The sequence below is a fragment of the Pteropus alecto genome, unplaced genomic scaffold (genome assembly GCF_000325575.1).
Source record: "Pteropus alecto unplaced genomic scaffold, ASM32557v1 scaffold88, whole genome shotgun sequence".
Taxonomy (NCBI): domain Eukaryota; kingdom Metazoa; phylum Chordata; class Mammalia; order Chiroptera; family Pteropodidae; genus Pteropus; species Pteropus alecto.
The window spans coordinates 12,238,580-12,264,305 of NW_006494611.1; the positions used below are offsets into that span (position 1 = coordinate 12,238,580).

General features: G+C 39.4%; 1 protein-coding gene across 2 annotated transcripts in view; it reads right to left on the reverse strand.

Annotated features, from left to right (window-relative positions):
* The window catches only part of DNTT (DNA nucleotidylexotransferase), a 24,783-nt gene extending 20,883 nt beyond the window's left edge, over window positions 1-3,900 (reverse strand). Inside the window, exon 1 of one of the 2 annotated variants that reach the window (XM_006925922.2) lies at window positions 3,630-3,900. In XM_006925922.2, the coding sequence (XP_006925984.1) occupies window positions 3,630-3,817 (188 nt within the window). In that variant the 5' untranslated portion in view covers window positions 3,818-3,900. The remainder of the gene's footprint in view (window positions 1-3,629) is intronic. The other variant, XM_006925923.2, reaches the window with a different exon arrangement.
* Between the last annotated feature and the right edge of the window lie 21,826 nt (window positions 3,901-25,726).

Here is a 25,726-nt window from a genome sequence, read left to right on the forward strand (position 1 = left end):
AAAGAGAAACCAGTGAAGGTGTGTTTGGACATTGGACCTGGAAGGGGCCTAAAGGTGTGCTAGTTCAACAATATATTTTCTAGAGCAGGTAACTTCTTTTTCATCTGGTGTTCAGTTTCTTTTGCAAACAATGACTCTTAATATTTTGATTTCAGACACCACAAATTTGAAGTGATAAAACATTGTCGAAGAGAAACAAAGCTGACACCAGTTAAAGCAGTAAGGATAGATTTTATTTAGCAATAAATATCGCAATAGGATAGGGGGGTCCAGCATGATTAGAGCTCAACTGTGAAGAAGCAGAATGCAGGAGACCTTTCAAAGGCTGTGTGTGCTAAGGGAAAGGCCCCGAGAGACATTAAGCGGGGCTGGCCACCAGGATTTGCTAATTGGTGCTTATTCAGAGGAGAAACAAATTTCTTGAATCTTTATGACAAGAAGCAGTGGTGCAAGTTAGAGCAAGGTGCCCACTAAAATTAGGCCTTTACCTTCCCAAAGAAAACGCTCTCGAGAGTTCTCTCCTTAGACATTTGCCTTTCAAAGAGACAACTCTCTGGTTCCTGAGAAGAAAGTTCTAGGTAGTTGGAAGACTTACATCTCAAAGGGGCAGAGAAAGGATTTATAATTGCAAAGTTTCTAAAGTATCAGCTCTAAGGGGGGTTCAAGGGACCATCTGCCTATTGCCAGGTTTTGGCTGGAACAAACAGTACATTCTCCTGGCAGTCTTGAGCTTTCTCAGGCAGGCATTTTAAGGGGGAGGGTCATCCTAGGAGCATAGCCTAAGCTGCTAGATGCCATGCTATAGTTTGGTCAAGGAGAGAGTTTTTAACCACATTCAAGTGAAAAAATCAAGGATTTTACTACCATGAGATTCCTTGGGATGTTGGGGACAATAGTTTTGGGATAATGAGTGAGGCAAAAGCCACATTTCAAATATTACACAGAGAATGAATGGAAAGTATAGACAGGCCAGCTATATATAACTAATCTAACATAATATAAAAAGGTGGAAAGTAAAGGTACATACTTGGAAAATACATTATGATCTGTTTTAATTCTAGGGGACAACAAAGGTACAATTTCTGACTCCTCTGTCCACTTGTAAAGTCCTTGCCTGCAAGGCTCATGTCTTCTACCATTTTGTATCTCCAGAACCAGACAAATACTGTGCAGAATGGGTACTAACAGAACCCCTATTGGTGATGCCACAGTGGTATACCTTGTTTTCATCAAAGACAACGCCTTCCAAAGGTACTCTTGTAGACAAATTACAGAGGTCTAGGCAGGACAAAAGTGTCATCTGGTGGGTTTCTACTGCCTGAACGATAGAACTCAGCAAGTGTTACACTGCTAGGTGACATAACCCTGGAGAGCCACCCTTCCCAGCCACAGCTCTTTTTTCTTCAACATCAGTGATTTAGGTCAAGACATAGTTAGTAGGCTTAGCTGATGTGTTCAAAGAGGAGGGTTTATGACAGATAAAGTTTAAAATAGCCCAATGTACTGGAACCAAGGATGAAATAAGAAAGTGACAAGCACTAGATTCTAATCCTTCTCTAGCTTGTCTTGGATAACTCAAAGGTGATAAAGTTGCTCTAAAATTTAGGATGTTGGTCATGGAATAAAATTCAGTATCCCTTTCCTGAATGTGCAAAAATGTCTCAAATGACTTAACACCCCCTCCCCCGATTTATAGTTTAAGAACCAGCTTCCGATGGCATGTTGAATAACATGTCTTTTGCCACATAACATAAATATTAATGAAGCCCAATACACATGTAAGGATACAGTGCACATATTCTAGAGAATGAAATAGCTCCAAACAGTTCAATGCATTCAGGTATGCCACTTCTAAGCCGTGTGTTCAGGCCCAGGTAAAGTAAGAATCTGATTTTTCTTCAAATTTAATCCTTCTGGCGGCCAAAGAACATGCTAGGAACTATGGAGATTGTTGCCTATTTTCAGAACTTTTTTTCTTAGCTCCTCTTTCTCTGAATCTTATATACTGGAAAGAAGAGGTATAGCTACACTTCACTATTGAGACATATCCTTCCTTTCAAAAATCAGCTTTCTTTATTTCCATTTAAAAAATATATGCTTATTGTAAAAAATTGGAAAACACAGAGAATAAAAGTTGTCATAATCCATCCCTACTACCCTGTTCCTCCCCAAACTAACCACTTATAACATTCTGATGAGTTTCCTTCCTGTCTTTGTTCTATTCATTTGTATCATTTGACCTAGTTCATGCTGTGGAGAGAGAATCCTCTCCTTAGGGTTCTGCTGTAAAGGTCAGTGGATCCAGCTAAATGACAAGAAACCAATCACACTTTGCACTTTAATAACTGTTTTAATTCATCAGAGTACATTGAAATCCATCATCACATTTGATGATTACATCAGGCAGACTAGACTATTTACCTGGACACTAAGTTTAGAGAGGAGAAGTGGGGTCTGGCCCCACAAATTTAAAGTCTCTAGATTTCTTATCTAGAGATTCCCTCTACAATGATTTCTATTGTTCTTTCCAATTAAAGCCTATATATCTATCTACAGAAATTCTGTTTGAGAGCTGGGACTTCTGTTTCCTGTGATTTATTTTTGTGCCGTAGAACACATTTGTATTTACTGTGTCTACCGAGCTGCTAGCCTGGGAACTTTGCCACCATCACATGCACAGCAGCAGTTTGCTCACCACGTACCAGTTTCCTCTGTTGCTTGAGCAGCTGGGTTTGGTTCCTGGCAGCAGGCATCTGGGGCACAGAACTGCCTCTTGGGCTCTCTTGCCAAAAGAAGAAACTTGCCTCTCACTATCTCCCCAAGTTCCTGCCTCAGCCACCATGTATGTATCTGTAGCTGCACCTATAATGAAACGAGTCAGCCCTTGCTGGAATTATGAACAATTCAAGAGAGCTTTCTGTGTAAGTGGTACCTTGACCATCTGGCTCTCGCCTTCCTGCCTGGCTCTTGCCAAACTTCTGTATCACAAAAAGCAGTTCTGTATTTGCTAAGGCTTTTAATTTCTGTTTTTTGAATTTCTTTTTTTTAATTTCTGATTTTTGGCCTCTTTGCCTCCATCATCTCCCCATTCCCCGCCAATGCCAACACTTGACGTAAGTCTGTAAAATTACGCAGACTTAACAATTAGATGAAATCTAAGATTTCATGGAAAGAATGAAATAGCATTCGGAATGAGATAAGGAGTTAGAAAGAAGAAAAGAGGCAGAGAGAAGGCAAAGGTGACCATATAAAAAGAAATCAGATGGGAAAGAGGCCACGAGAGACTCAGGAATTTCTGAATGGGGCATTTTAGTAAAAAGAAAAAAAAAATTAAGTATTTCTGTGACATTGCCTTTTCATATGAATGTGGGTCTTATGAAAATGATCATAACCTGTGGTTGACTTTTGACAGGTTGTTGACTTTTGGAGCCAACTAGTTTCAGTATAATTTTTCAGCCCCTATTCATTTTATTTCCCATAACTAATTGGCTCAAATTTGTTCTTTGGTTTCAAACCTGTTCTCCCAGTGGGAACATCACTTTTTCCCTATGTGGAAGAAAACACAGGTTCCTTGGGTTTCAAAGAAGCTGTTCGCAAAATTGATGCAAATGAAATCAGTGGTGTCCTACCTGAGCTCGTTCTCAACCCTGAATCCTTTCCTTCGGGCCAACTCCATGAGGAAGGCTCTGCGGGTGGTTCCCATTTTCTTCTCTAAAATGAAGAGGACCAAGTCTTGGAACTTGACATCATGAGGAGAGGAGGCCATGGAGGCACCCATCTGCCTGGGTTTTTTCTTCCGAGGGCCCGAGTAGGCCATTTGCAGTAGATCCGTAGAAAGAGGCTGCTGCTGTTTCTGGCTGTGCCATCAAGTGGTATCTCCAGAAGTGAGGGAGAGTCTGCCCCTTTTTCATGAAGAGCTCTGATGTCATCTCACCAGCAGACTCTGAATCCAGGGCAAGGCTTCCTGGGCCCTGCCCTGGAGACAGCTTTCTACTGAAGAATGATGGGGAAATTCTATCATTGTTCAGCTCATTTGTCCATATGGATATTATAATAGAAACAGTAAATTAACTTTTGCTAATCTCTGTGTGTACCTTGCATGAAATTGTACATCCTCTTGGGGAGAGAATTCTGTAGGTTGTATTCACATCTTAATCCCCAGCACCTAATACAGTAGCTTATACCGTAGGCACAAGTAAATATAGAATAAACTAGAAGTCACATTTAAGTTGATGTTATTATTACTGTTACTAAACTTTTATGCAGTTTGGATAACCATGATATGAATCTTCTGCCATGATGGCCTTCCCCCCTCCCAACAAATTCCCAACTAAATATCTCTTCAATACGAGAAAGTGTAACAAAGATGTACATAAATGTCTGGGTGTCGAATTCAGATAGCAAGGAGCCAGACTATCTGAATTTGACACCCAGACATTTATGAGCTGTGTCACCTTGGGTAAATCACCACTCTACTCTGTCATTCTGTCATGTGTGCAATGGGGGTTACAAGCACTTCGAAGAGTACTGGCCTGCAACAACTGCTCAGAAGTGTTCCTTGTTATTATAATAGCACAGTCTTCTTGTCCTTCTTCCCTCCCCTGCCCCTACCCGTGTCCCCACACACTTGAGAGGTTTCTGTGAGAATACTTCCCACTGACCTTTTGCTTTCCCTAGACTCGTCCAAAAATGGCGTCGCGCCCACTCAGGATCTCGGTGAGGTCAGAGGGGTGTTCTGCAATGATTCCCACACGGGCTCTAGGGAACGCCAGTCTCACGAGGTGTCCCAGGCACAACAAAAGTAAATTAAGTTTAGGGAAGCCAGACGAACTTGGCACAATTTGTGTTTGAACACTAAGGAAACTTGTTTAATTTTGTTTAGCCCGGTGTATTCCTAACCTGCTTGCATTGTTGTTTGTTTGTTTTCTAGAACACTTAGAGCATCTTGTTGAACACAATAAACATTCATGGCTACATATGCACTAAGCCTGGGAATCTGGAATTAGGTGGGTCTGGTAAACTCGTCACCCACCAAGTGTACGATCTTGGGCAAGTAACTTCACCTGGGATTCTCAGCTTCCAAGTTGTAAAATGGTAATGATGGCCAAATTCATTGCACTGTAAGTGATGACACATATAACATGAACATACCTGCCTGGCCCACTCTGTGTTTCTGGCCCCTATTTTACCCGCTCCCGCACTCTGCCATTCCTACGTGCTGTTAGACAAGACCGGAGCTCTTGGGTTGAGTAGGTGGTGATGGCTGTGAGGGAACCGAGAGCACACCTGGTACTGGCTGCTGCTCTAACTCTCCTGTGCTACTGCTGCTCTTCTGAGTTTAATATCGATCTGTTTTCCCATTTGGGGTAATAATTGGTACCCACACGATGGTTCTTAGAGACTTTCGTTGAGTGCAAGCGTATGGGCGAAAATGAAGGGAGAGGGGTACAGGTTTCCTCTGGTTCAGTGGAGAAGTGAGCCTCTCTCCCCACCTCCCCAAACATTATTCTTCTCCCTAGGAGTCTTGTTCTGTTTATGTGCATGAGAAGTTCGTTTGAGAGAGAAAACTTCTGCTTCCGGCAGTTTTTTTTTTTTTATATATATATATATAAAATATCTTGTATCATCTATTCATTTCAAGCTGTGGATCTGGGAACTTTGCCATCCTTGAACGTGCAGGCAGAGTACTTTTTTGTTTTTTTGGGGTTGTTTTTTTTTTTTAACCAAACACCAGCTTCCTCTGCTGCCTGAACAGCTGTGTTTGTTCTTGGCAATGAGTGTCTTCTGGTGCTTAGAACTGCCTCCTTGGGAAAACTGGTAGTTTCTCGAATGACTAAAATCTTGGAAAATTTACTTCTTGCCATTGAGAAGCATTCTGTAGCTATTGATCCTCGATGCTAAGAAACACAAGAAAATTTTGTGTTGTAGTAATAACTTGGGGTTTCACCTTCATCCACAAGGTGAGAGATGATGGCAAGAACGAGTGAACTCAGGGAAGCAGCAGCTTATTTGTGACTTTCGTCTTTACTCAAAAGTATTTATTAAATAACAACTGTGCACAAAATGGTAGGTGAGATATTAGCCTTGCAGGTAAGAAAGTACAGGTAGGTATTTGCCTCAAGGAAGAGCTTGAATAGGAGAGTTGGGATTTTATTTGCAAGGAATTGGGAGCTATTGAAGGTGTTTGAGCAAAGGCAGGATGTGATAAAATGGTACCTTAGGAAAATTAATCAGGCAATAACAAATGAGATAAATCAGAGAAAAGAGAGTGAGAGGAGAAGAAATAGGAGAAAAGTGTAACAATCTAAGCATGCCATTATCAAAGACTGAACTAGGACAGCTGAAGAGAATCTGAACAGAGCCTGAAGTGACAGCGACAGGCCCTGATGGCTGCACTGTTGGCCATCGGTTGGAGCCGGGGAGAGTGATGTGCCTGGGCTCGCGATGGCTCCTGGATGCCTGGGGGGAAGTCCTCCAGTACTACCAGTTCCCAGGTGATTTTTAAATTTTTATTGCCAGCCCATTGCTCTCAAGGGCCAGACCCATTTAGGTTCCACTTAGGAATCTTACTCAAAACGCCTAAAACAGAACCATTCCTCCTCACTCCCAACACTGCCCTTTCAACTCTCTCTCTCTGATCCTTTTCGTTTCCACTGGATGATGTTTCTGAGGTAACCAGGAACATCTCAGTCCCCTCTAAATTGCAAAAAGCAGAAATAAGTATGGGAGTCAGATAGGTGGCAGAACATTTAACCTCCGGTTTTTGTTAGCTGGAGCTAGCTGGCTCCAACACACCACTGCAATCTGGGTGACTAGCTCAGTGTCATTATTGGTGAATTTGGCTAAATTCTTTACTCCTACCTTCGAGACACATATAATTTAATTGAAAAGTTTATGGTACAATCATATCATGATGATGAAATAGCAATAATGGTCACCTGCAAAGATGTTAGGCTTCAGGAAGTGCTTTAACATTTACTCTCACACTCGGCCTTCAGAGCATCGTGGAGGACATTTAACTTGTCCTTGCTGAGGGAATTCAGAGGAGAGAGGGGAGAAAGGGAGAGGCAGGAATGGTGCTCACAGAGAAGAGAGCCTGTCTAGGATCAGGAGGGATGGGCCGGGTCTCTGAGAGCACCGAAAAAGCCTGAGTTGGCTCTGAAGAGCTTCTGAGTAGGACATCTGCCAGAGAAAGTCAGTCTAGCAGTGATGTGTACAATAATCTAGAAAGGGGACACCTCAGAGATGTGTCATCTGAAGTTGACTCCAGCTGGGAGGCTGTTGGAATCACCCAGGCAGGAGCTGATGGAAGCCTAAACTGGGGCTATTCATTCATTCATTCATTCACTCACTCATCCATTCTTTCATTTACAAATATTTATTGCATGGCTACTATGTTCCAGGCACTATTCTACAAAATAAGAATACAGAGTGAGAACACAATCGCTGCCCTCATGGGATTTACATCCTATTAGAGGGAAACAGACAATAAGTACCATTAATAAATAGAATAAGCCAGATGGTGTCAAGTTCTATGGGAAGAAATAAAGTGGATAGGGTGGGGTTGAGGTGGCAATTGGAACTAAGATGTCATAAGGCCTCACTGAGGAGATGATTGAACAAAGACCTGAAAAAAGCTAATTTCAGTAGGAATAGAGGCTGGGGTAAATGTGACAGATCAAGGGGGCAAATCATAAAGAAACAACATTCCAAAGAGAGAACCTCTAAATTCACAATCATTTAGACAATGAATTAGAAAACGGTAGGATCCTAACCAAGATTGTAAAATATACAGAATTAATCGAAACTTGAAATGCATTTGACCTTTCTGCTTTGAAAAGAGTTGGTTGAATTTTTCAGTTATTCTTTACTAGGTTTTATGGGGGAAAGTTTATGCGATAGTAGTATTTGTAACTCTCGGGATTTGAGATGGTCTTAGGTCAGAGTGAAATGAATAGCAAACAGAGCCTGATGAAAATAATATGCTTCAAACCCTTAGTCCCTTAGCTCTTAGTCCCTTAGCAGGGGGCCTCTTTTCCCCTCCTGCTGTAAACATTCACTGTCAAGGTCACTGCTATTCCCCCACAGTAGATCCCTGAGCATTGATATTAGCAGATGTTATCATGTGCTGCCTAGAGTCCCCCTTCAGGACAGAGGCACTCACTTCCTCTGCTGCTGGGACTGTTGTGAGCTGATGGCTCCCGGCCAAAGGGAGCCACCTGGCCGAAGGTCAGACCCCTTTTTGGGAACAGCCTGCATTCAATAACTGGTGGGGGCGGGGAGTTATGAAGGCCAGGCCGCCGTGTTACCAGGGGTGACAGCTCTGAAGGGCTCTTCTCGCTCTGGAATATCCTGTGGGATTGGCTGAGGCCTGTCTTGTGACTGCACTGCGGATCAACTGTTTCCTTTCCCAAGCCCACCTCCTTCACTCTGCCATGGATGTGGATACCAAGGGCATCTGCAGTGGACTTCTGGCACACAAACCCCCTTTTCAGGGCCAGTGTTTCAGGGCCTGGCCCTTATAACACACCTTTGATACTTACCCTATTTGGATTGTCTTTTGCCCCTACCTATGTTGTCTTCCCACCTAGGTCATGACCTTCTTGAGGTCCAGGAGACTGTCCTTGATCACTTTGTGTGCCCTAGAGGGCCCAGGATGCATCCTTGTACATAGGTCATAGCCCCTCACTACAGGCTTCAGAAAACCCTTTCTGCTTCCATACAGAGAGACCAATAAGAATTCTGTGCGTGACACACCCCTGGTGCAGAGCAAAGGAGAGCTCAGGCCCACAAGTGTTTGTGCCAAACCATTTCTCTAAAGCTGATTTTAGTGAGGATGCAACCAAAACCCTCTCTTATTCCCTGCCAGGAAGTGAAAGTCTTTTATCACCACCTGAGAGGAAAAAGGGGTTCAACCGCCCAGCCTGGTAGAAACAATCACATATTCGTGAGTATGGTATGAAACAGTTCTGGATTCAACAACCTTGAGATATTTATTTTGAATGTGTTTCTCTTTGTTTCTCAAAGAGAATAATTTAGGTAGGGGTAAGCAAGGACTTAAGACACAGTAATCTCTTTTTTCATAAAGGCTTGTGAGCAGTTGTTTACTTTTTTAAAAATATAAGAAAATTTCATAGTCAAGGTTTTAAAAGTTCGGAGACAATAGTTTAGCTTATCTTTGCTAAATAGTTTGATTATATTTAACCAAATGTTTTAACTTGTATAAACTATATGCTACTGTGGTGTAAAAGAGCCCGGCTCCTTTCAGAAGTTTTCTGAGGTAACAGGTTACTTAGTCTCACAGGAAATAAACCCAAGTACTACTAGTGAGTCTGAGCTCTAGCAGAAAAAACTTCTGCTGAAGGAAGAAGTTTGCTTCAAAGAGCAAAACCAGCCTGGGAGGAGAACATGGGAGGAAAAGGGGAGAGTTCAAGGAACATTCAAGAGGAGGCTGGTGACTCTAAGAGGAGGATTCAGTAAATTCTAAATATTAGAGTGTCCTGGGGCATAGTGGATGTCAATTTGGGCAGCTATAACAAAAACACCATAGCCTGGGTGGCTTAAATAACAGAAATTTCTTTCTCACAGTTCTGGATGCTGGAAAGTCCAAGATTAGGGTGCCAGCCAATTCGGTCCCTGTTGAAGGCCCTCATACTGGTTTGGACGGCCACCTTCTTGCTGTGTCCTTACATGACAGAGGGGAGAGATCATTTCTCTCATGTCTTTCCATATAAGGGCACTGATTTCCACCTTCATGACCTAATAACCTCTCAGAGGCCTCACCTCCAAATATCATTGCACTGGGGGCTGGAGCTTCAACATGTGAGTTTTGAGGGACACAAACATTCAGCCCATAATAATGGGTAAAAATCAACAAATGAAATCACTGTTCCTTTGTGTACATTGTTACATAAACACTTGTTCTCTACTAAGAACTTTAGTTCACAACCCTGGCTACACAATAGCCCTAACTGAGCTTTTAAAATATCAGGGACCACGCTCCATCCAAGACTAATCTGAATCTCAGAGGGTGAGGATGAGGCTGGGAATCTGTGTTTATTACAGGCTTCCCAGTTATCCTCCAAGGTTGTGCTGCCAAGATTGAGAAACCACTGGTTTAGAATATTTGCTGCAGATGGCTGCCATTGCCTTTCTTTATATATATATTTGTCTCTCTTTATATAAAGCTAAAAAGATATGGAAACATAGACTCCTTCCCTACTTCTTTTTGATATTTGGATTTGCTAAATGAAATCACTACTTCTAATTGATGGAGCATTTTCCTCAACATTCTGAACAACTCAAATTTGCACCACCAAGCATTTGCCAGGTGGCACCAAGCAGGGCATTGAGAGAAAGGATCAACCCCCCTTTAAGCACCAGTTCCACTTCATCGCCACCCCATGTTCCTCAGTGCTGCAAGGACACATGGCCATGTGCTTCTCCCATTTAGCTAGGTGCTATCTTGTAGGAATCTTCCTGGAATTATCTAAGAAGACACTGATTACCTAATGGGACAATTTAAATTATTGAATTAGACTGAAATGGCCAGATGAAACTAAATTTTAATTTTCCCCCCACATTCCAGCAAGAAAGACCATCAGCTCTTTGACAGAAAAAATAACGAAGCTCATATATTCTCTGCACACAAAAGGTAAAGTAAGTGGTCTTGCCCCCTGACACATGAACTTATAAATTTATTTGCATATATATACATAGCCACATACTGTAGACCAAGGCAGTGTAAACAAGACCTTAGAAGTATAGATCCTCAGTGAGCAGCACCCTTAGCAGGCTCTGGGATTCTGGTGGCGAAGAAGGAATGCCAACTCTGGGCAAATCCTGACATACACACGTGGGAAATGCTGCAGAATGAAACCTGCCAGTGGTGCCATTCACAAGCCGATTTGCCTAAACTATTGTGATCATTCAGTGAGCTGGCCAGACACAGTCACGATCTATTTCCAATGATTTTGTCGCCCTATGCACACATGGAAGTTCTCGTTGTCACCATTTGGTGTCAGTATTTTCTATCTTAAAAGGTCTCTGGGTTGTAAAGTAAAATTCCTATTGGAGAAAGTCTAGAACATTTGATCATGAATAAGTAATTTTATTTAATTAGATTTTAATATTCTTCCGTTTAGCCTTTACGACTTTATTTTCCGCTTTGTATTTTTTCCCTTGTGCAGAAAAGGGGCAGCATCCTCTTTATCTGTGAAGACCGGCATGGGATCGCACCATTCACTCATTCTATCGACAAATTTTGAAGATCAGCATTGTGTAACACATGGCCCTCTTCCCACAGAGTTTTTTGAGTTCCAGATATCAGCATAAACAGGGCAGAGGCAGACACTGGAGGAAGCAGTTCTGTAAGAAGAGGCTGGTTCTGGCTTTGAGTCCGGCTTTGCAATTTAGCAGCTGTGTGACCTTGGACAAGGAACTTAACCTCTCTGAGCCAGTCTCCTCATGCACAATAAAGTTCTCTTTCAGTTTATAGCGAAAATTAAAGGTGTTATTTGCACTTGAGGCTACTTATCGAATGTCTGTTTAACATGTAGGTAGGGGCTGCTCTGGCCTCATGGTCCTCCAGCTCTGGTGCTGGGCAGTAGCATGGTGTTTGAAGTCAAGTCTAGGTTCCATCATTTACACTTGATGACAAGGCAATTGGCTTAAATCTTCCTTATGCGCATTTAAATTTTTATAGATGTTGCCCACCTGCAAATTGCTCTCCACTGAAGATGTACTAATATACACTCAGATTACACTTCAGAGAGGTAGGAATGGACCCATTTCTTCACACTCTTAACACACAGTACGTTATGAACTATGGGATCTCTGCCAATGTGGTATTGGAAAAGGTATCTCAGTGGAGTTTTCATTTTCATTTTCTTTAATATGAGCAAGTTTGTGCATCTTTTTCATCTATTTAAGAGCTATGTCTTTTTTTATATACCATCCCATTTATATCTTTTGCCTATCTTTCTATTGGGTGTTTTGTGTTTTTCTTATCGATTTGTAGAATTTGTTTACCTATTACAAAATAACCCTTTTCCTGCACATAGGTTGCAAATACTTGGCCCAGTTTTTCCTCTGACTTTTGATTTGGTAGGTCGTAGTGTTTTTTAAACAGATTTTTTGTTTCAATGTAGTCAATAAATCAATCTTATCTTTTATGATTTCTATGTTTTATGTCATACTTAGAAAGCTCTTTCCTACTCTAAGATTCTAAAACAGGATGTGTGTGGGGGGAATCCATGTTCTCTTTCAGGTTGTTTTTTAATGGTTTTATTTTTATGTTTAAATCTTTAATCTGCTTGGAATTTATTTTTGTGACAAAGTGAGATATTGGATCCAAGCTTCTTTCCCCCCAAGTAGCTTCCCAGTTGTCCTAGATCCTTTTATTAAATAATCCATATTTTCTCCACAGATTTGAAACTTACTTCAGTTTTGAAAGAAGGTCAGTGATTTCTAAATGTGGCAGCATGTGAATGTCTAAGCTGCGGAACTTAGGCTCTTAACTTTCTGAATTGTGTCTCTTGTCATTTGGAAAAAGAAGAAATACATGTGCACTGATCTGAAAATTTAGTTCAACAACTAGCTGTGTGGGAGAATGGAAAGAACGTGGGCTCCCAAGTAAGAAAACCTGACCTCACTTCTCCTGTTGAGTAATTGTGGGCAAGTCACTTAACTGCTGTATCTCAGTTTTCTCTTCTGTAAAATGGGCCTAATAATAGCATCGCTGTCGTACTGTATTGTGAAGTTCAAGTGCATTAATACATGTGAAAGAATTTTATAAACTATTGTTATAATTGACACATTAGTTATTTGAATTTTTATAAGTTAACACAGCATTACCAGTTAACTTAGGCAACACAATTCTAGATTTTTAAGCTCATCAGCTTTCTTGAAATCCTTCCAATTTCTTTGGAGGTGGTTAGCTTCTTCCTTCATGCTGGTGAGTATTGTGGGTTTGCTGACTTTGTTTATTTGTCTGTTTTCTGACAGCATCTGAGTCAGGGACATGGTGATAAGAGAAGGGAAGACTAGGAAGCTAGAATCATCCATTTGGTTTTGAGAAGAGGGAGGTGAATCAGCATGGGGGAAGGGGAGTGATTCTGGTGGAGGAATAGGGAACAGGAAAAACCAGAGGGAGAGTGAATGAGCTTATTTGCAATCTTGTAAATATAATTATTTTCTAGAAAATGTTAAGATTTGCTAGTTTATAATTTAATGTACACAAGTTTTGTGGGTAGTACAGAATAAAGACTAAAGGTCAGGTGGTACAGGAGTTGAATCAGAGTCTCTCCTCTTTTAAGTAGATCCGGTTTTCCTGTCTCTGAAGCAGTGATACGTATATGCACGCCTCATGCTCATGTGAAACTAGATTGGAGATTGGAGTGGGCGATTGAGGAAAAAGTGTAAATCTCATGATGGTGGCTTGTATTTGCCCTTAGGAAATGCAGTAGAATCTGCAACTGATCCTGCTGGAGACAGGTGCAACTGGAGTCCAGGCAATCACCCTTCCCCATCCCGCAGACAAACGTCCCTCCTCCCCTTTGAAGCCAGCGAAAGTCTGGGCAGAGGAAGATGTCACTGACGCCTTGCCAAGTTTGCAATAAAAAACATGGGATGATGACTCCATTATCAAAGGAGAAGATTAAGTGTCCAGGAGGACAAAAGTTGCAGACACTGGATAGGGACTTGGGGTGAGGGGGCGGCGGTTATGAGACCAGCAGAAGAAGTACTAAGAGACTATAAAACCAACATTCAGGATGCAGCTAAGGGACACTTGATGAAGAAAAATATGACTATGATTTAATTTGTTGGAACCAGAGAAACCTGTTCATAACTCTCCCAGCTGTAAATCTGGCTTTATCAGCCATTCTGTTAATCTGTTAAAGAGTGGCTAAGGTTGATCATGGTTCCCAAAACATAGAGCGCTTCCATATACATTATTACAAATGCTTCTAGCCCCAAGGGAAAGGTGACTTCAAATTCCTTCTATGTTTAGCACATTCTGAACAAGTTCTAAAAGTTTGAAATCAGGTCACCCAAAACAACTCCATTCATTAGGTGGCCCAGGTGCTGTTATGAGTTACAATATTTTCTCCGTGTCAGTTATTATAAACAAGCGAATTCTCAGGAAGTGTATTGGAAACCACCACACAATATTTGCAGTCTTTGTGAGGTCACATTATTAAATTTTCAGTGTGAGTTCCTGGTAAGTTCTGTACCAGCCTAGAGAATTGTGCTTGTGTCTATACATGCATATGTTCTCATTAATAAAAACTCCACAGGCATGTGGCCTGTGCAGTCAAACACAGCCCCACACTCAGAAGAGCCCCACATTTGGTTTAGTGCTCTGATGTCACCATCTTGAAATTCTTAATTTTTGAACAAAGGTCCTCACATTTTCATTTTACATTTGGACCCATGAAACATGTAGCCTGTCCTACACACTATGAAATAATGGGCTTTGTTCAGAAGAGAAAACAAGCTTTTAAAAAAATGTTTGCTAGTTATCACTAGTTTATTTTTTTTAAATGCCTGCTATTCAGGTACATAGAAAATTATATGCCAATGCTTAAAGGGAAAATGTGTATATTTTATGCTAATGTATCTACAAAGGGTCTGAATTATTAATAAAGAGCAGTCAATTAATGGTTTTGAAAGGAAAAAAAAACTATAGTTGAATTAATTTATTTGGTTCAGGAGCATTAATTATAACCACGTCATCCCCCATAGTTAGAGGAAGTGAGAGAGAAATAAAGAGACTAACTAGAGAAGATCAGTCAAGGATGTAGAAAAGAAAGAGAGCAGAATCGAGGGTGGGAAAGTGAAATCAATCAAGTATTGAGCCCGATAGTCTTCTTCTGATGCCAAAAAAAACCAATTCACATGGTCACCCCTTCTGATGTGTGCATTATCTGATGATATTGACTTATTAGGGAAACAAATTGTGTGTTCTCTTCACTGTGTGGTTTTTAAAATTTTCTATGTCTGGCTTGCTTTGCAACAGACATGAAACATCTTGGCAATCTCTTTGGGTGACTGAGCTCAAAGTAACAACAAGTTGTTCAGGTGGCTTTGATCTCTTATCTCTCTCTCTACTTGGAGGCATTTTACTGTTTCGTCTAAACCTATAACGATAAAGTTAAAAAATAAGTTAACCTCCTTTCTTATACTGTACAAATATATATCTTTTCTCCTTAAATTTTCAGCATTGCTATTTCCTTTTTTGGCCCCAGACATTTCTTTCACCAAGGTTTCTCTTAAACAGATGTGTTCATTAAAGAAATGATTCTGTTGCTTTAAGAGAGAAAAAATGTTACACTTGGTCAGTCTGAAAATGTAACACCTGGCATCCATATTTAGAAATTTTAAACACACACACACACACACACACACACACACACACACACACACATCAGCCTATAGCAATGAAGTGTGCAAAACATTATAGGAAGCTCATTGCTTAAAAGCAGTTGAGTTCAATCATTTATTTGTAAGTTGGTTGTTTGGAACTTAAAAGCATTTTTTCCCATAGAAGCAAAACTATAAATGGTGCTTTGGTCCCCAGGCTCAAAAGACTGTTGCAGAAACGTCTGCTCTGGTGATGAAAATAGAAAACGATTCAGTGGTGATACAGTAATTGAGCCAAAGAGAAAAGCTAACAAAGTAAGAACTTGTTTGCTTTGAATGCTTAACGCTTGAAGAGGAATGGATTTTATCTGAGGAGCTGGTAGAGGGAGCTGGAGATTTCCGGGGTGCTGTGGGTCATTTCATGGCCCAGGCTCTTTAATAAAGGCCTAGATGCTCTTCGCCCCCATGCGAGGGCAAACCATACTCTGCTTTGATGCAGGGTTTGAGTTCTACTTTTGGCTTGGAATGAAGATGAGAGCAAGAGAAGAAGGGAATTTTCCTGAAGTGTCTAGAGTTTTGGGGAAAAGAGAGAGAAGGAGTAAATGAAGCTGGGTGTCCTTGTGGTACCACAGTTCATGTTGTTCCCTTGGAATAGAAAGTCCCTTCTGTGCTCCTCTGGCCACAGAGGGAGCTTCTTATTTGTATGTTAAGCTCCAGCTCACAGGAGTCCTCTTCTCTGGGGAGCTGTCTCCATTCCTAACTCCCCCACTAGCTCCCAGTACAGCTTAAATATCTCTCTACGGAAGTACATTTCACATCGTTTTGTAATTATTTGTTTATATGTGTCCTCCACCTGACTAGGACCCATCACAGGAAGAAATAATTTAAATTAATTAAAAAAAAATCTCAGGAATCTCTACAGCACAGGCATGCATGTTTCATTTGTCTAAGTTGGAAGCAAGCTGTGAGCAGTGAAAAACAGGACTGGAGGAAGATAGTGGGGACATCATCTCACCAAAGGGGAAGATTAGAGACTGTCAGGAAGAGGTCTCAGACCAGAGCTACATATCTCTCCCTATTTACTAGGAGCTGCGCTGGTCTAGAACCACTGGTCTCTGCCCGAGTTGAATGGAAGGAAGAAACTTGAAGTGAGTTAGGTGAGATTAAGGCTAAGCATAAGCTACTGCTTTACAAGCTATGGTGATTATATTTTGAGATTTCTCCAGTAGCTATTCTCCTTGCTTCCAGTGACAACCCTGATTTTCATGTGGGGATCACCCCTTATACATAGGCTTGGGTGGACCTCTACCCCAGCTCCAAGATGGAGGACAGGGCATCATTTTCCCCTTGGCCCTGGTGTTTGGGTCAGGGATGGAGAAGTAACCAAAATATCTATTCTTGATGGATCTCACTACTTTGAGGGTGCTGTCACCATCCTGTTGTACTTAAACCTGAGGCTGGAGCAGACAGAGTGGTGGTATGTTGGTGAATATTTAAAATTGGCTCTCAAAAAAACCCCAAAAACTCGATTTATAGTATTTTCCAGTTTCTGTGGTGTAAATACTTTCACCATGGCTGATTTCAAGCTCCAACATAACATCGCTAAACACAGAGTCGGGAAGAGAGGTGCAGTAGCACACCGTTATAGAGATAGATACAATAGATGTATCTCAAGAGCATAGAAATAGCAAATGTAATAATGTAACTAGGAAGAGATGAATTTTGAGTATCTATTATCTTTGTTTTAAATGTAAGTTATTTAATTGTAGGCTTAAATAATTTTTTTTCAAATAATGGTATGTTAACAACAGGCTCATAAAATTCTTAAAAATTTAACAATTATCTCTCAAAAGCTGATATAAACTAGATCCAGCTACCCACTGAGCCAGAGCCATCTGGTCACCTCGAAAGAAAGAATTAGCCAAGAGGCCCAGAGAGTGTGAAAAACAGTCCTAACATAGTGTTTGGGCCCAGAAATCCATAGGCTGTTCAGCTCAGGACAGTTGGATAAATCAACAATTCCCTTTCTTACTCAATTCAGCCTCAGCTGGGTTTTCTATTATGAGCAATTGGAACAGTTCTAAATGAAACACAAATTTTATATATATGTGTGTATACTTGCATTTATAAGTCGAGTGAGACTGGCTTAGGATATACAATGGGTTAAATAGTAGCCCTTGAGAAAGATATATATGTCTATGCTCTAACTTTTGGAACCTGTGAACGACCTTTTTAGGTCTTTGCAGATGGAATTAAGGATCATGAGAGGAGATCATCCTGAATGAATCGAGTGGGCCCCAAATCCCATGGCAGGTGTTCTTATGAGAGACCCACAGAGGAGAGACATGAAGAGAAAAAGGCCATGTGAAGACAAGAGGCAGCGATATGAGTCATGCAACCACCAGCCAATGAACGCCTGGAACCACAAGGGGCTGGCAGAGGCAAAAAAACAAAAAACAAAAAAAAACCCAAAAAACAAAAATGAAACTTCCCTAGAGACTTGGGAGGGAGCATCGCCCTGCTGAGACCTGGATCTTTGAACTTTGGCCTCTAGAACTGAGAAGATAAGTTTCTGTTGTTTTAAGCCACCAAATTTGTGATAATTTGTTATGACAGCCCTAGGAAACTAATACAAGGCAGTAATATTTTACCTGCACGACAAGTATCTTTTATGTTTTTTACCTGCATGACAAGTATCTTTTATGTTTTTACCCTAAGTTTAAAAGCAAACAAAAGATCCATTATAGAATTTAGGAACATTTTTAAAGTGGACATGATAATCATCCAGACAAACACTCTTGTGTCAGTCTGTGTTTCTCGAATGTGTGTAATTAGCAAACCTGAATCATACTATATGGACAGTTTCAGATCCTACTTTTTTTTTTTTTTGCCAATATATTATGAAGATTTTTCTCATATCATTATAGATTATTTGAAAATACCATTTTTAGTGGCTGCAGAGAATTCCATTTTGTGGATATATCATAATTTATGAAGAAATATTATTGTTGGATGTTTCTATAATTTCTAATTCTGCACTACTATAAATAACTCTACCCTGAAAAAGTTCTAAAATTTTACGTTTTTCTTTTGAGCATATTAACATTTTAAGAATCCTGATACGCTTTACCAAATTGCTTTCTGAGAAGTTTCTATCTATTTGTAGTCCTTTCAGCAACAAGAGTACCCATTTAACAATGCCTTTGATATACTCAAATATGGTCACTTTTTAAAAGTTGAGCCAATTCGATAGTTTAAAAAAATGATATCTTTACTTGCTTTCATTTGTTTCTTCGTTTTGGTGAGATGGTGAGCTTCTGTGTCGGCCATTTGTACCCCTTTTGTGTGTTCATCTGTTGTGCTCTTTGCTTACTTTTCTGTTGGGGGATTAGCCATTGCTTATTGGTTTGAAAGATCTCTTTATGTAGTAATATTATAGAACTTTTATAAAGAATTGTTTATATAGCGTGCCTTCTTATAAATATCTGTTACATTTTACATAAGGGTCCTCCCATTTATGAATAGAATGTTGGAATCACATGGGAAAGGCAGTTGTGCTCTGGGATGATGGCAGTGATCCACTCCACTCTCTCGTTCCAACTCCAAGGCTGCCCCATGCATTCTTGGATGTTCCAGTCAGTCAATCCTTGATTTGCCGTTTCTTAAAAGGGAATTAGAATTCTTCCATTCAGATAACGTGAGGTTGAAGAGGTGAGGACTTCTTTAAGCCATTTCACTTTAGAGGCCCAAATGACTTTGGCTGAATAATTGATATAAAAAGGCACGTGCCAATTTTTTTTCCCATAAGCGATCTGTTTTCTTTTTCTGAATCAACATGTCTTGGCTGCAGACATTGTTGTCTTCACAAAAAAGAACATTGTACCTGGATTGGGAGTAAGATCTTAGCTCTTTTTTCCTACTGCTTCCTTCTGGCTTGGGATCTTTCTCTAAAATGGACTTTTGCAAGTCAGTTCACTCTTTGGGCCTTGATTTCCTCATCTTAGGGTTGCTAGATAAAATACAAGACTTGATGCAATATTTGGGACATGCTTTTACTAAGAAAGTATCCATTGTTTATCTAAAATTTAACAGCGCATCCTGTATTTTTCTTTGCTAAATCCGGTAAATCTCTCTCTCAGGCCCATTCCAGACCTGAAAAATTATAATTGAATATAGGCCCATGAAATGCAATCCAATCTCAAGGCACGTGCAGTCTGGGTACTCTGGGTCCCACACTGCAGTGGGACACCACTGTCCAGAGGAAACGGCTCTAGGGATGGCAGTAAAGGAAATGTTGGTGAAACCTGGGGAGGCCAGGGATTTGTTTGTAGATACGGAAGACATGAAGTGCGACGATATGAAAGAGACCAGGATTGGTGACCACGGATCTTTTTATTGACTCCATGGTTTTGCCTTTTCCAGAATAGTTGGAATAATACAGTATATAGCCTTTTTAGATTAACTTCTTTCACTTAGTAATATGCATTTAAGTTTCCTCCATGTCTTTTCATGGTTTGATAGTTCTTTTTTTTTTTTTAGTGCTGAATAATACTCCACTGTCTGGATGTACCACCGTTTATTTATCCATTCACCTATCAAACACATCTTAGTTGCTTCTGAGATTGGGCGATTATGAACAAAGATGCTATAAGCATCCATGTGCAGGTTATACTATGGACATAAGTTTATCCTTTGGATAAATACCAAGGAACACTATTGCTGGATCATAATGTAAAAGTATGTTTAGTTTCATAAGAAACTACCAAACTGTCTTCCAAAGTGGCTGTACCATTTTCCATTTCCACTGGCAATGAATAAAAGTTCTTATTGCTCTACCTCCTCATCAGCATTTGGTGGTATCGGTGTTCTGGATTTGGGCCATTCTAATAGGTATGTAGTAGTGTCTCATTGTTGTTTCAATTTGCCTTTCTCTGATGACCTATGATGTGGAACATCTTTTCATAAGCCTCTTTGACATCTGTTGACTTTAAAGAGTTCTTTTCTGGATAATAGTGTTATATTAGATGTGTCTTTTGAAATACTTCCTCGCAGTGTGTGGCTTGTTTTCCTATACATGAATATGGAATACCTCTTCATTTTTTAAATTTCATTCATCAGAGTTTTGTAGTTTTCCACATATAGATATTATACATATTTTGTTAGATTTATACCTAAGTATTTCATTTTGGGGGGTGCTAATGTAAATGGTATTGTGTTTTTAATTTCAAATTACCCTTGTTCATTGTGGGTATATGTTCACTGTGGGTATATGTTCATTGCAGTATATTAATCTTATATCCTGCAAACTTGCTATTATCATTTATTGGTTCTGGGAGTTTTTTTTATTAACCTTTTAGAATTTCCAAATAGATGATCATATTGTTTATGAACAAAGACAGTTTTATTTCTTTCTTCCCAATCTTCATACCTTTTATTTCTTTTCTTTCCATACTAAATTAGCACAGACTTTCATCGTGATCTTGAAAAGCAGTGGTGAGAGGTAACATCTTTGTCTGGCATCTGATCTTAGTGGGAAAGCTTCAAGTTTCTCACCATTAAGTATGATATTAGCCATAGATTTTTAAAAATATTCTTTATCAAGGTGAGGAAATTCCCTTTTATTCCTAGTTTACTGAGAGTATTTATCATGAGTGGGTGTTGGATCTTGTCAAATGCTTTTTATTCATCTATTGATATGATCATGTGATTTTTCTCTTTAATACTATTGATGCGATGGATTACATTAATTGATTGTCTATTTCTTCTTGTATTCATTTTGGCAAATGTGCCTTTCAAGGAATTGGTCCATTTCATATAGATTATCAAATTTGTGGGCATAGTTATTCATAGGATTTCTTTATTAACCTTTTAATTGCCCATATGACCAGTAGTGATATTAGTAATTTGTATCCTTTCTTTTTTTCCTAGTTAGCCTGGCTAGAAGCTTATTGATTTTATTGATCTTTTCAAAGAGCCAGCTTTTGGTTTCAGAGATTTTTCTCTATTGATTTCCTATTTTCAATTTCATTGAATTCTGCTAATTCTTATTATTTCTTTTCTTATGCTTACTTTCAATTTTCTATGCTCTTCTTTTTCTAGTTTCCTAAGGTGGAAACTTAGATGATTGATTTTAGATGTTTCTTATTTTCTAATATATGTATTCAATGTTTTTAACTTCTCTCTCAGTACTGCTTTCACTGCATCCCACAAATTTTAATATGTTGCATTTTCATTTTTATTTAGTTCAAAATATTTTTTTAAATCTCTTGAGATTTCTTCTTTAACCCATGTGTTATTTAGAAGTATGTCGTTTAATTTCCACATGTTTTGGGATTTTCCAGTTATCTTTCTGTTATTGACTTCTAGTTTAATTCCATGTGGTCTGAGAGTAGACATTGTATGGTTTCTATTTTTTAAAATTTTGCTAAAGTGTGTTTTATGATTCATAATGTTGTCTATCTTGGTGAATGTTCCATATGAGCCTAAGAAGAATATGTATCCTACTGTTGTTGGATGAAGTAGTCTGTAGATGTCAATTATATCCAGTTGATTGATATTGTTGTCGAGTTCAACTATGACTTTATTGATTTTCTGGATTTACTGGATCTGTCCATTCTTGATAGAGATGTGTTGAAGTCTCCAGTTATGATAGCTTGGATTAATATCAACTATATTTGTTACTGTTTTCTATTTGTTGCCCTTATTCTTTTTTTTTTTTTTTTTTTGTCTTACCACTTTTTCTGCCTTTTGTAGTTTCTTCCCCCTGGTTTTAAAACTTTTTATTTGCGTATTAAAAAAATTGTGCATTCCAAAAAATAAAATCATTTGAACAACAACAAAAAAATGGCACTCTGATTAGTCTGCATTTTACAGCCTGCAAGACACCTTTGACCAACTTGATTTTTACTCTAGATTTCACTGTTGTCCCACCCAGCATCTGCCTTCACCATGCAAGTTCTTTTCCTTCCTTGACAGCAAGACAGGCAGGTGAGAGAGGCAGGTGTGACCTTTATGGTCAGTAGTTCTTGGATGTGAAAAGCGGGTAGCATAGTCATTTAAACTTGATCCAACCTCTTTGCATCTTACAGAGTTAAACAGCTAAACGAAGTAAAACAAGAAAGCAATGCTCGTATAGTGCACACTGGCGGTGAGTGCCTCATTATGCTTCACCTGCTTGCTTCTCCTGTTCAATCGTTTCTTTTGAAGGCAGTGGATTTTTCTCTTGCGTTTCTGTCTTCTTCAATTTTGACTTATTGAATTCTCAATATCAGCCATACCGGGTTTGTCAGACATGGATGAAGAGGAAGCTGAGCGAGGCACTAGCACGAGTGAGTCCAATCTGCTCAATGGCAGTCCCAGAGGGCTCTTTGTAGTTTTAATTGAACTATGATTCCATTTTCTCTCCTTTCTTAACATATTGGTTATACTTTCTACACTTTTTTTTTAGTGTTTGCAATATTCATTTACAGCTAAGCCAAGTCCACTTTCAAATAACACTATACCACTTCACAGGTAGTGTTAGCACCTTATAATAACAAAATAGTTCTAGTTCTTTCCTCTCATCTCTACTACCATTGTTGTCATTTATTTCACTTATATATAAGCTTACATAAGCATATATGTACACACATAAAATACGTATATAAGCATATATATATATTGTTATATTATTTTGAACAAATTATTATATATTAGACCAATTAAAAATTTTAAAAAATAAAAGTTTTATTTTATCTTCATTTATTATTTCTTCAGTGGTCCTCTTTGCTTTACATAGATCTAAGTTTCTGACCTATATTATTTTCCTTTTCTCTAAAGAACTTATTTTAACATTTTTTGCAAGGCAAGTCTACTGGCAACAAATGCCTTCAATTTTTGTCTGATAAAATCTTTCTTTCTCCACTTTTGAAGAATAATTTCATAGAGTACAGAATTCGAGATTGGTGATATTTTTCTCCCAAGACTAAATATTTCACTACACTCTCTTCTCGTTGCATGCTTTCTGAGAAGTCAGATGGGGTTCTTATCTTTTGTGTGTGTGTGTAGATAAGATGTTCTTTTCCTTCCAGATTCAAAATTTTTTCTCTATCTTTGATATTCTATAGCTTGAAAGATATGACTAGGTATAGTTGTTTTTTGTTTGTTTGGCATTTATTCTGTTTGGTCTTCTCTGAGCTTCTCACATGTATGGTTTAGTGTCTTGACATTAATTGAGGGAAATTCTCAGTCATTATTGTTTTGTATTTCTTCTGTCCTTTTCTCTCTTCTCCTTCTGGTATTCCCATTACGTGTATGTTACAAATTTTTAGCTGTCTCACAGTCCAGTATACTTTATTCTGGGATTTTTTTCAGTCTTTACTCACTTTTCTTTTTGGTTTTTAAGGATTCTATTGCTATGTCCTCTAGCTTTAAGATAATTTTCCTCAGCCGTGTCCAATCTACTAATAAGCCCATTAAAGGCATTCTTCATTCCTATTACAGTATTGTCGTTTTTTAATTCATGGCTTTTTTTGTTTTTTTTTTTTGGTTCTTTCTTAGGATTTCCATCTCTCTGTTTCCATTGCTTATCTGTTCTCTGTTCTTTCATGTTGTCTCCTTTATCCATTTGAGCCCTTAGCATATTAATCATAGGTTAAATTAAATTCCGAGTTTGATAATTCCAACATCACCGTCATGTATGGTTCTGATGTTTGCTTGCTCTTCAAATTGTGTTTTTTGCCTTTTGGTACACCTTGTAATTTTTTCTTCATAGGCATGATGGGCTGGGTAAAAGGAACTGCTGTAAGTAGGCCTTTTGTAATGTGGTGGTGTGGTGTGGAATTCTATAGTTCCATGATTTGTCTCAGTCTTTCAGTGAGCCTATGCCTCTGGACCGTGAACTTACAATGTTTCTCTTTTATTCTTACTCCTTAGGTGGGATAGGATGGCTAGAGTGGGCTAGAGTGAGTATTTCCCTTTCCTAGGTCAGTTAGGCTCTGATAAAACCTCCGCAGTTTAGGTTCTGATTAACTAGTTTCCCCAGAGGAAAGGTTTTCTTAAGAATAAACAGAGTACTCTGATTTATTTCAAAATAGTTTCTTTTCTCCTCCTCTGCTGGAAGTTCAAGGGATTTTTCTCTGATGTTTACTGTGGAAACCTGATCAGGCTCCTAGAGGTGAATCTCACGATACAGTTGAGACCCCCTTATGTCTTTTTTAACACTCAGAGTAGTTTCAACCGAGCCTCCAGCAGTTTGTCAATTCCAATTCAGGTTTTTCTTCATTCTCACTCATTCTTGTAGCGGTTTCCTCCTGAGTCTCTGCTCCAGTAAGCCTTGATGACCTATATTCACCTGTCTCTCCAGTCTTGGGGGCAGCAGTTCGCAGTGTGTCTTCTCCTCTCTTACAGATCAAAGAAGAATTGTTGATTTTTCAGTCTGTTCAGCTTTTACTTGTATTCGGATGGAGTGGCAACTTCTAAGCTCCTTGCACATGTGAAACCAACAATTTCAATGATTTTTAATATTGACTCAGTTCTTGAGTTTGAACAGTAGTTACATCTCATAATTTTTATTTTATTTACTCGCAAATGTCTTTTAATAACTGCCATATTTAATTCAGAAAGCAATTATTATATATAAATAATATTCTAGTTTTGTGCTGGCTCTAGAGAAAGATCAAAGAGATAGAATATAGTCTTTTTGCTGAAATGTTAATGATCTCCTCAAGGTAATAGGATATACACTAGGAAAAATATTAAAGAGTTAGTATATATATGGCTAAATGCCAAAATTGTGGTTCAAGTACCAAGAGATTAAAAAGGTCAGAGTAGAGGCTCAGTGGACCAGAATAAAACAGGACAAGCTTCCAAGAGGAAGTGGGCCTTGCAGGTGAGTGTCATTTGGAAAGGCCACAAGGAATTAGAAAATGGTCAAGATTGGGGCAATATATGGGAGATAAGAAGACTTGCCAGGGACTCCTGAGCAGGATTCTCCCTTGATGGAGACAGCATTGATGAGGAGCCCTGGGGCACCAGGCAGTTTCAATACCCCTGATGGCTGATTAGAGGAGTTTAAGGGTGACTGACATTTAGAGACTATGGGCACCAGGCCTGACTGGCCCAAGGTCTGGCTGGTCCAAAGTCTGGCTGTGATCTAGGCCCATGGCTAGGAATAGGACCCCAGACTTAGGAAATATGTCAATATAATTCAGATTATTGTATCACACATGCGTGGCTGAATACCACTTTTATACCCTGCTATGTGAGAAGCCATGCAGTCCCCTGGAGAGAGGAGAGAAAGAGCAGAAGGGGAGAGCAGAAGGGGAGACGAGAAAGGGGAGCAGGAGAAGTGCGTGCAAGACTGCATGCCCCGTGCAATAAATAG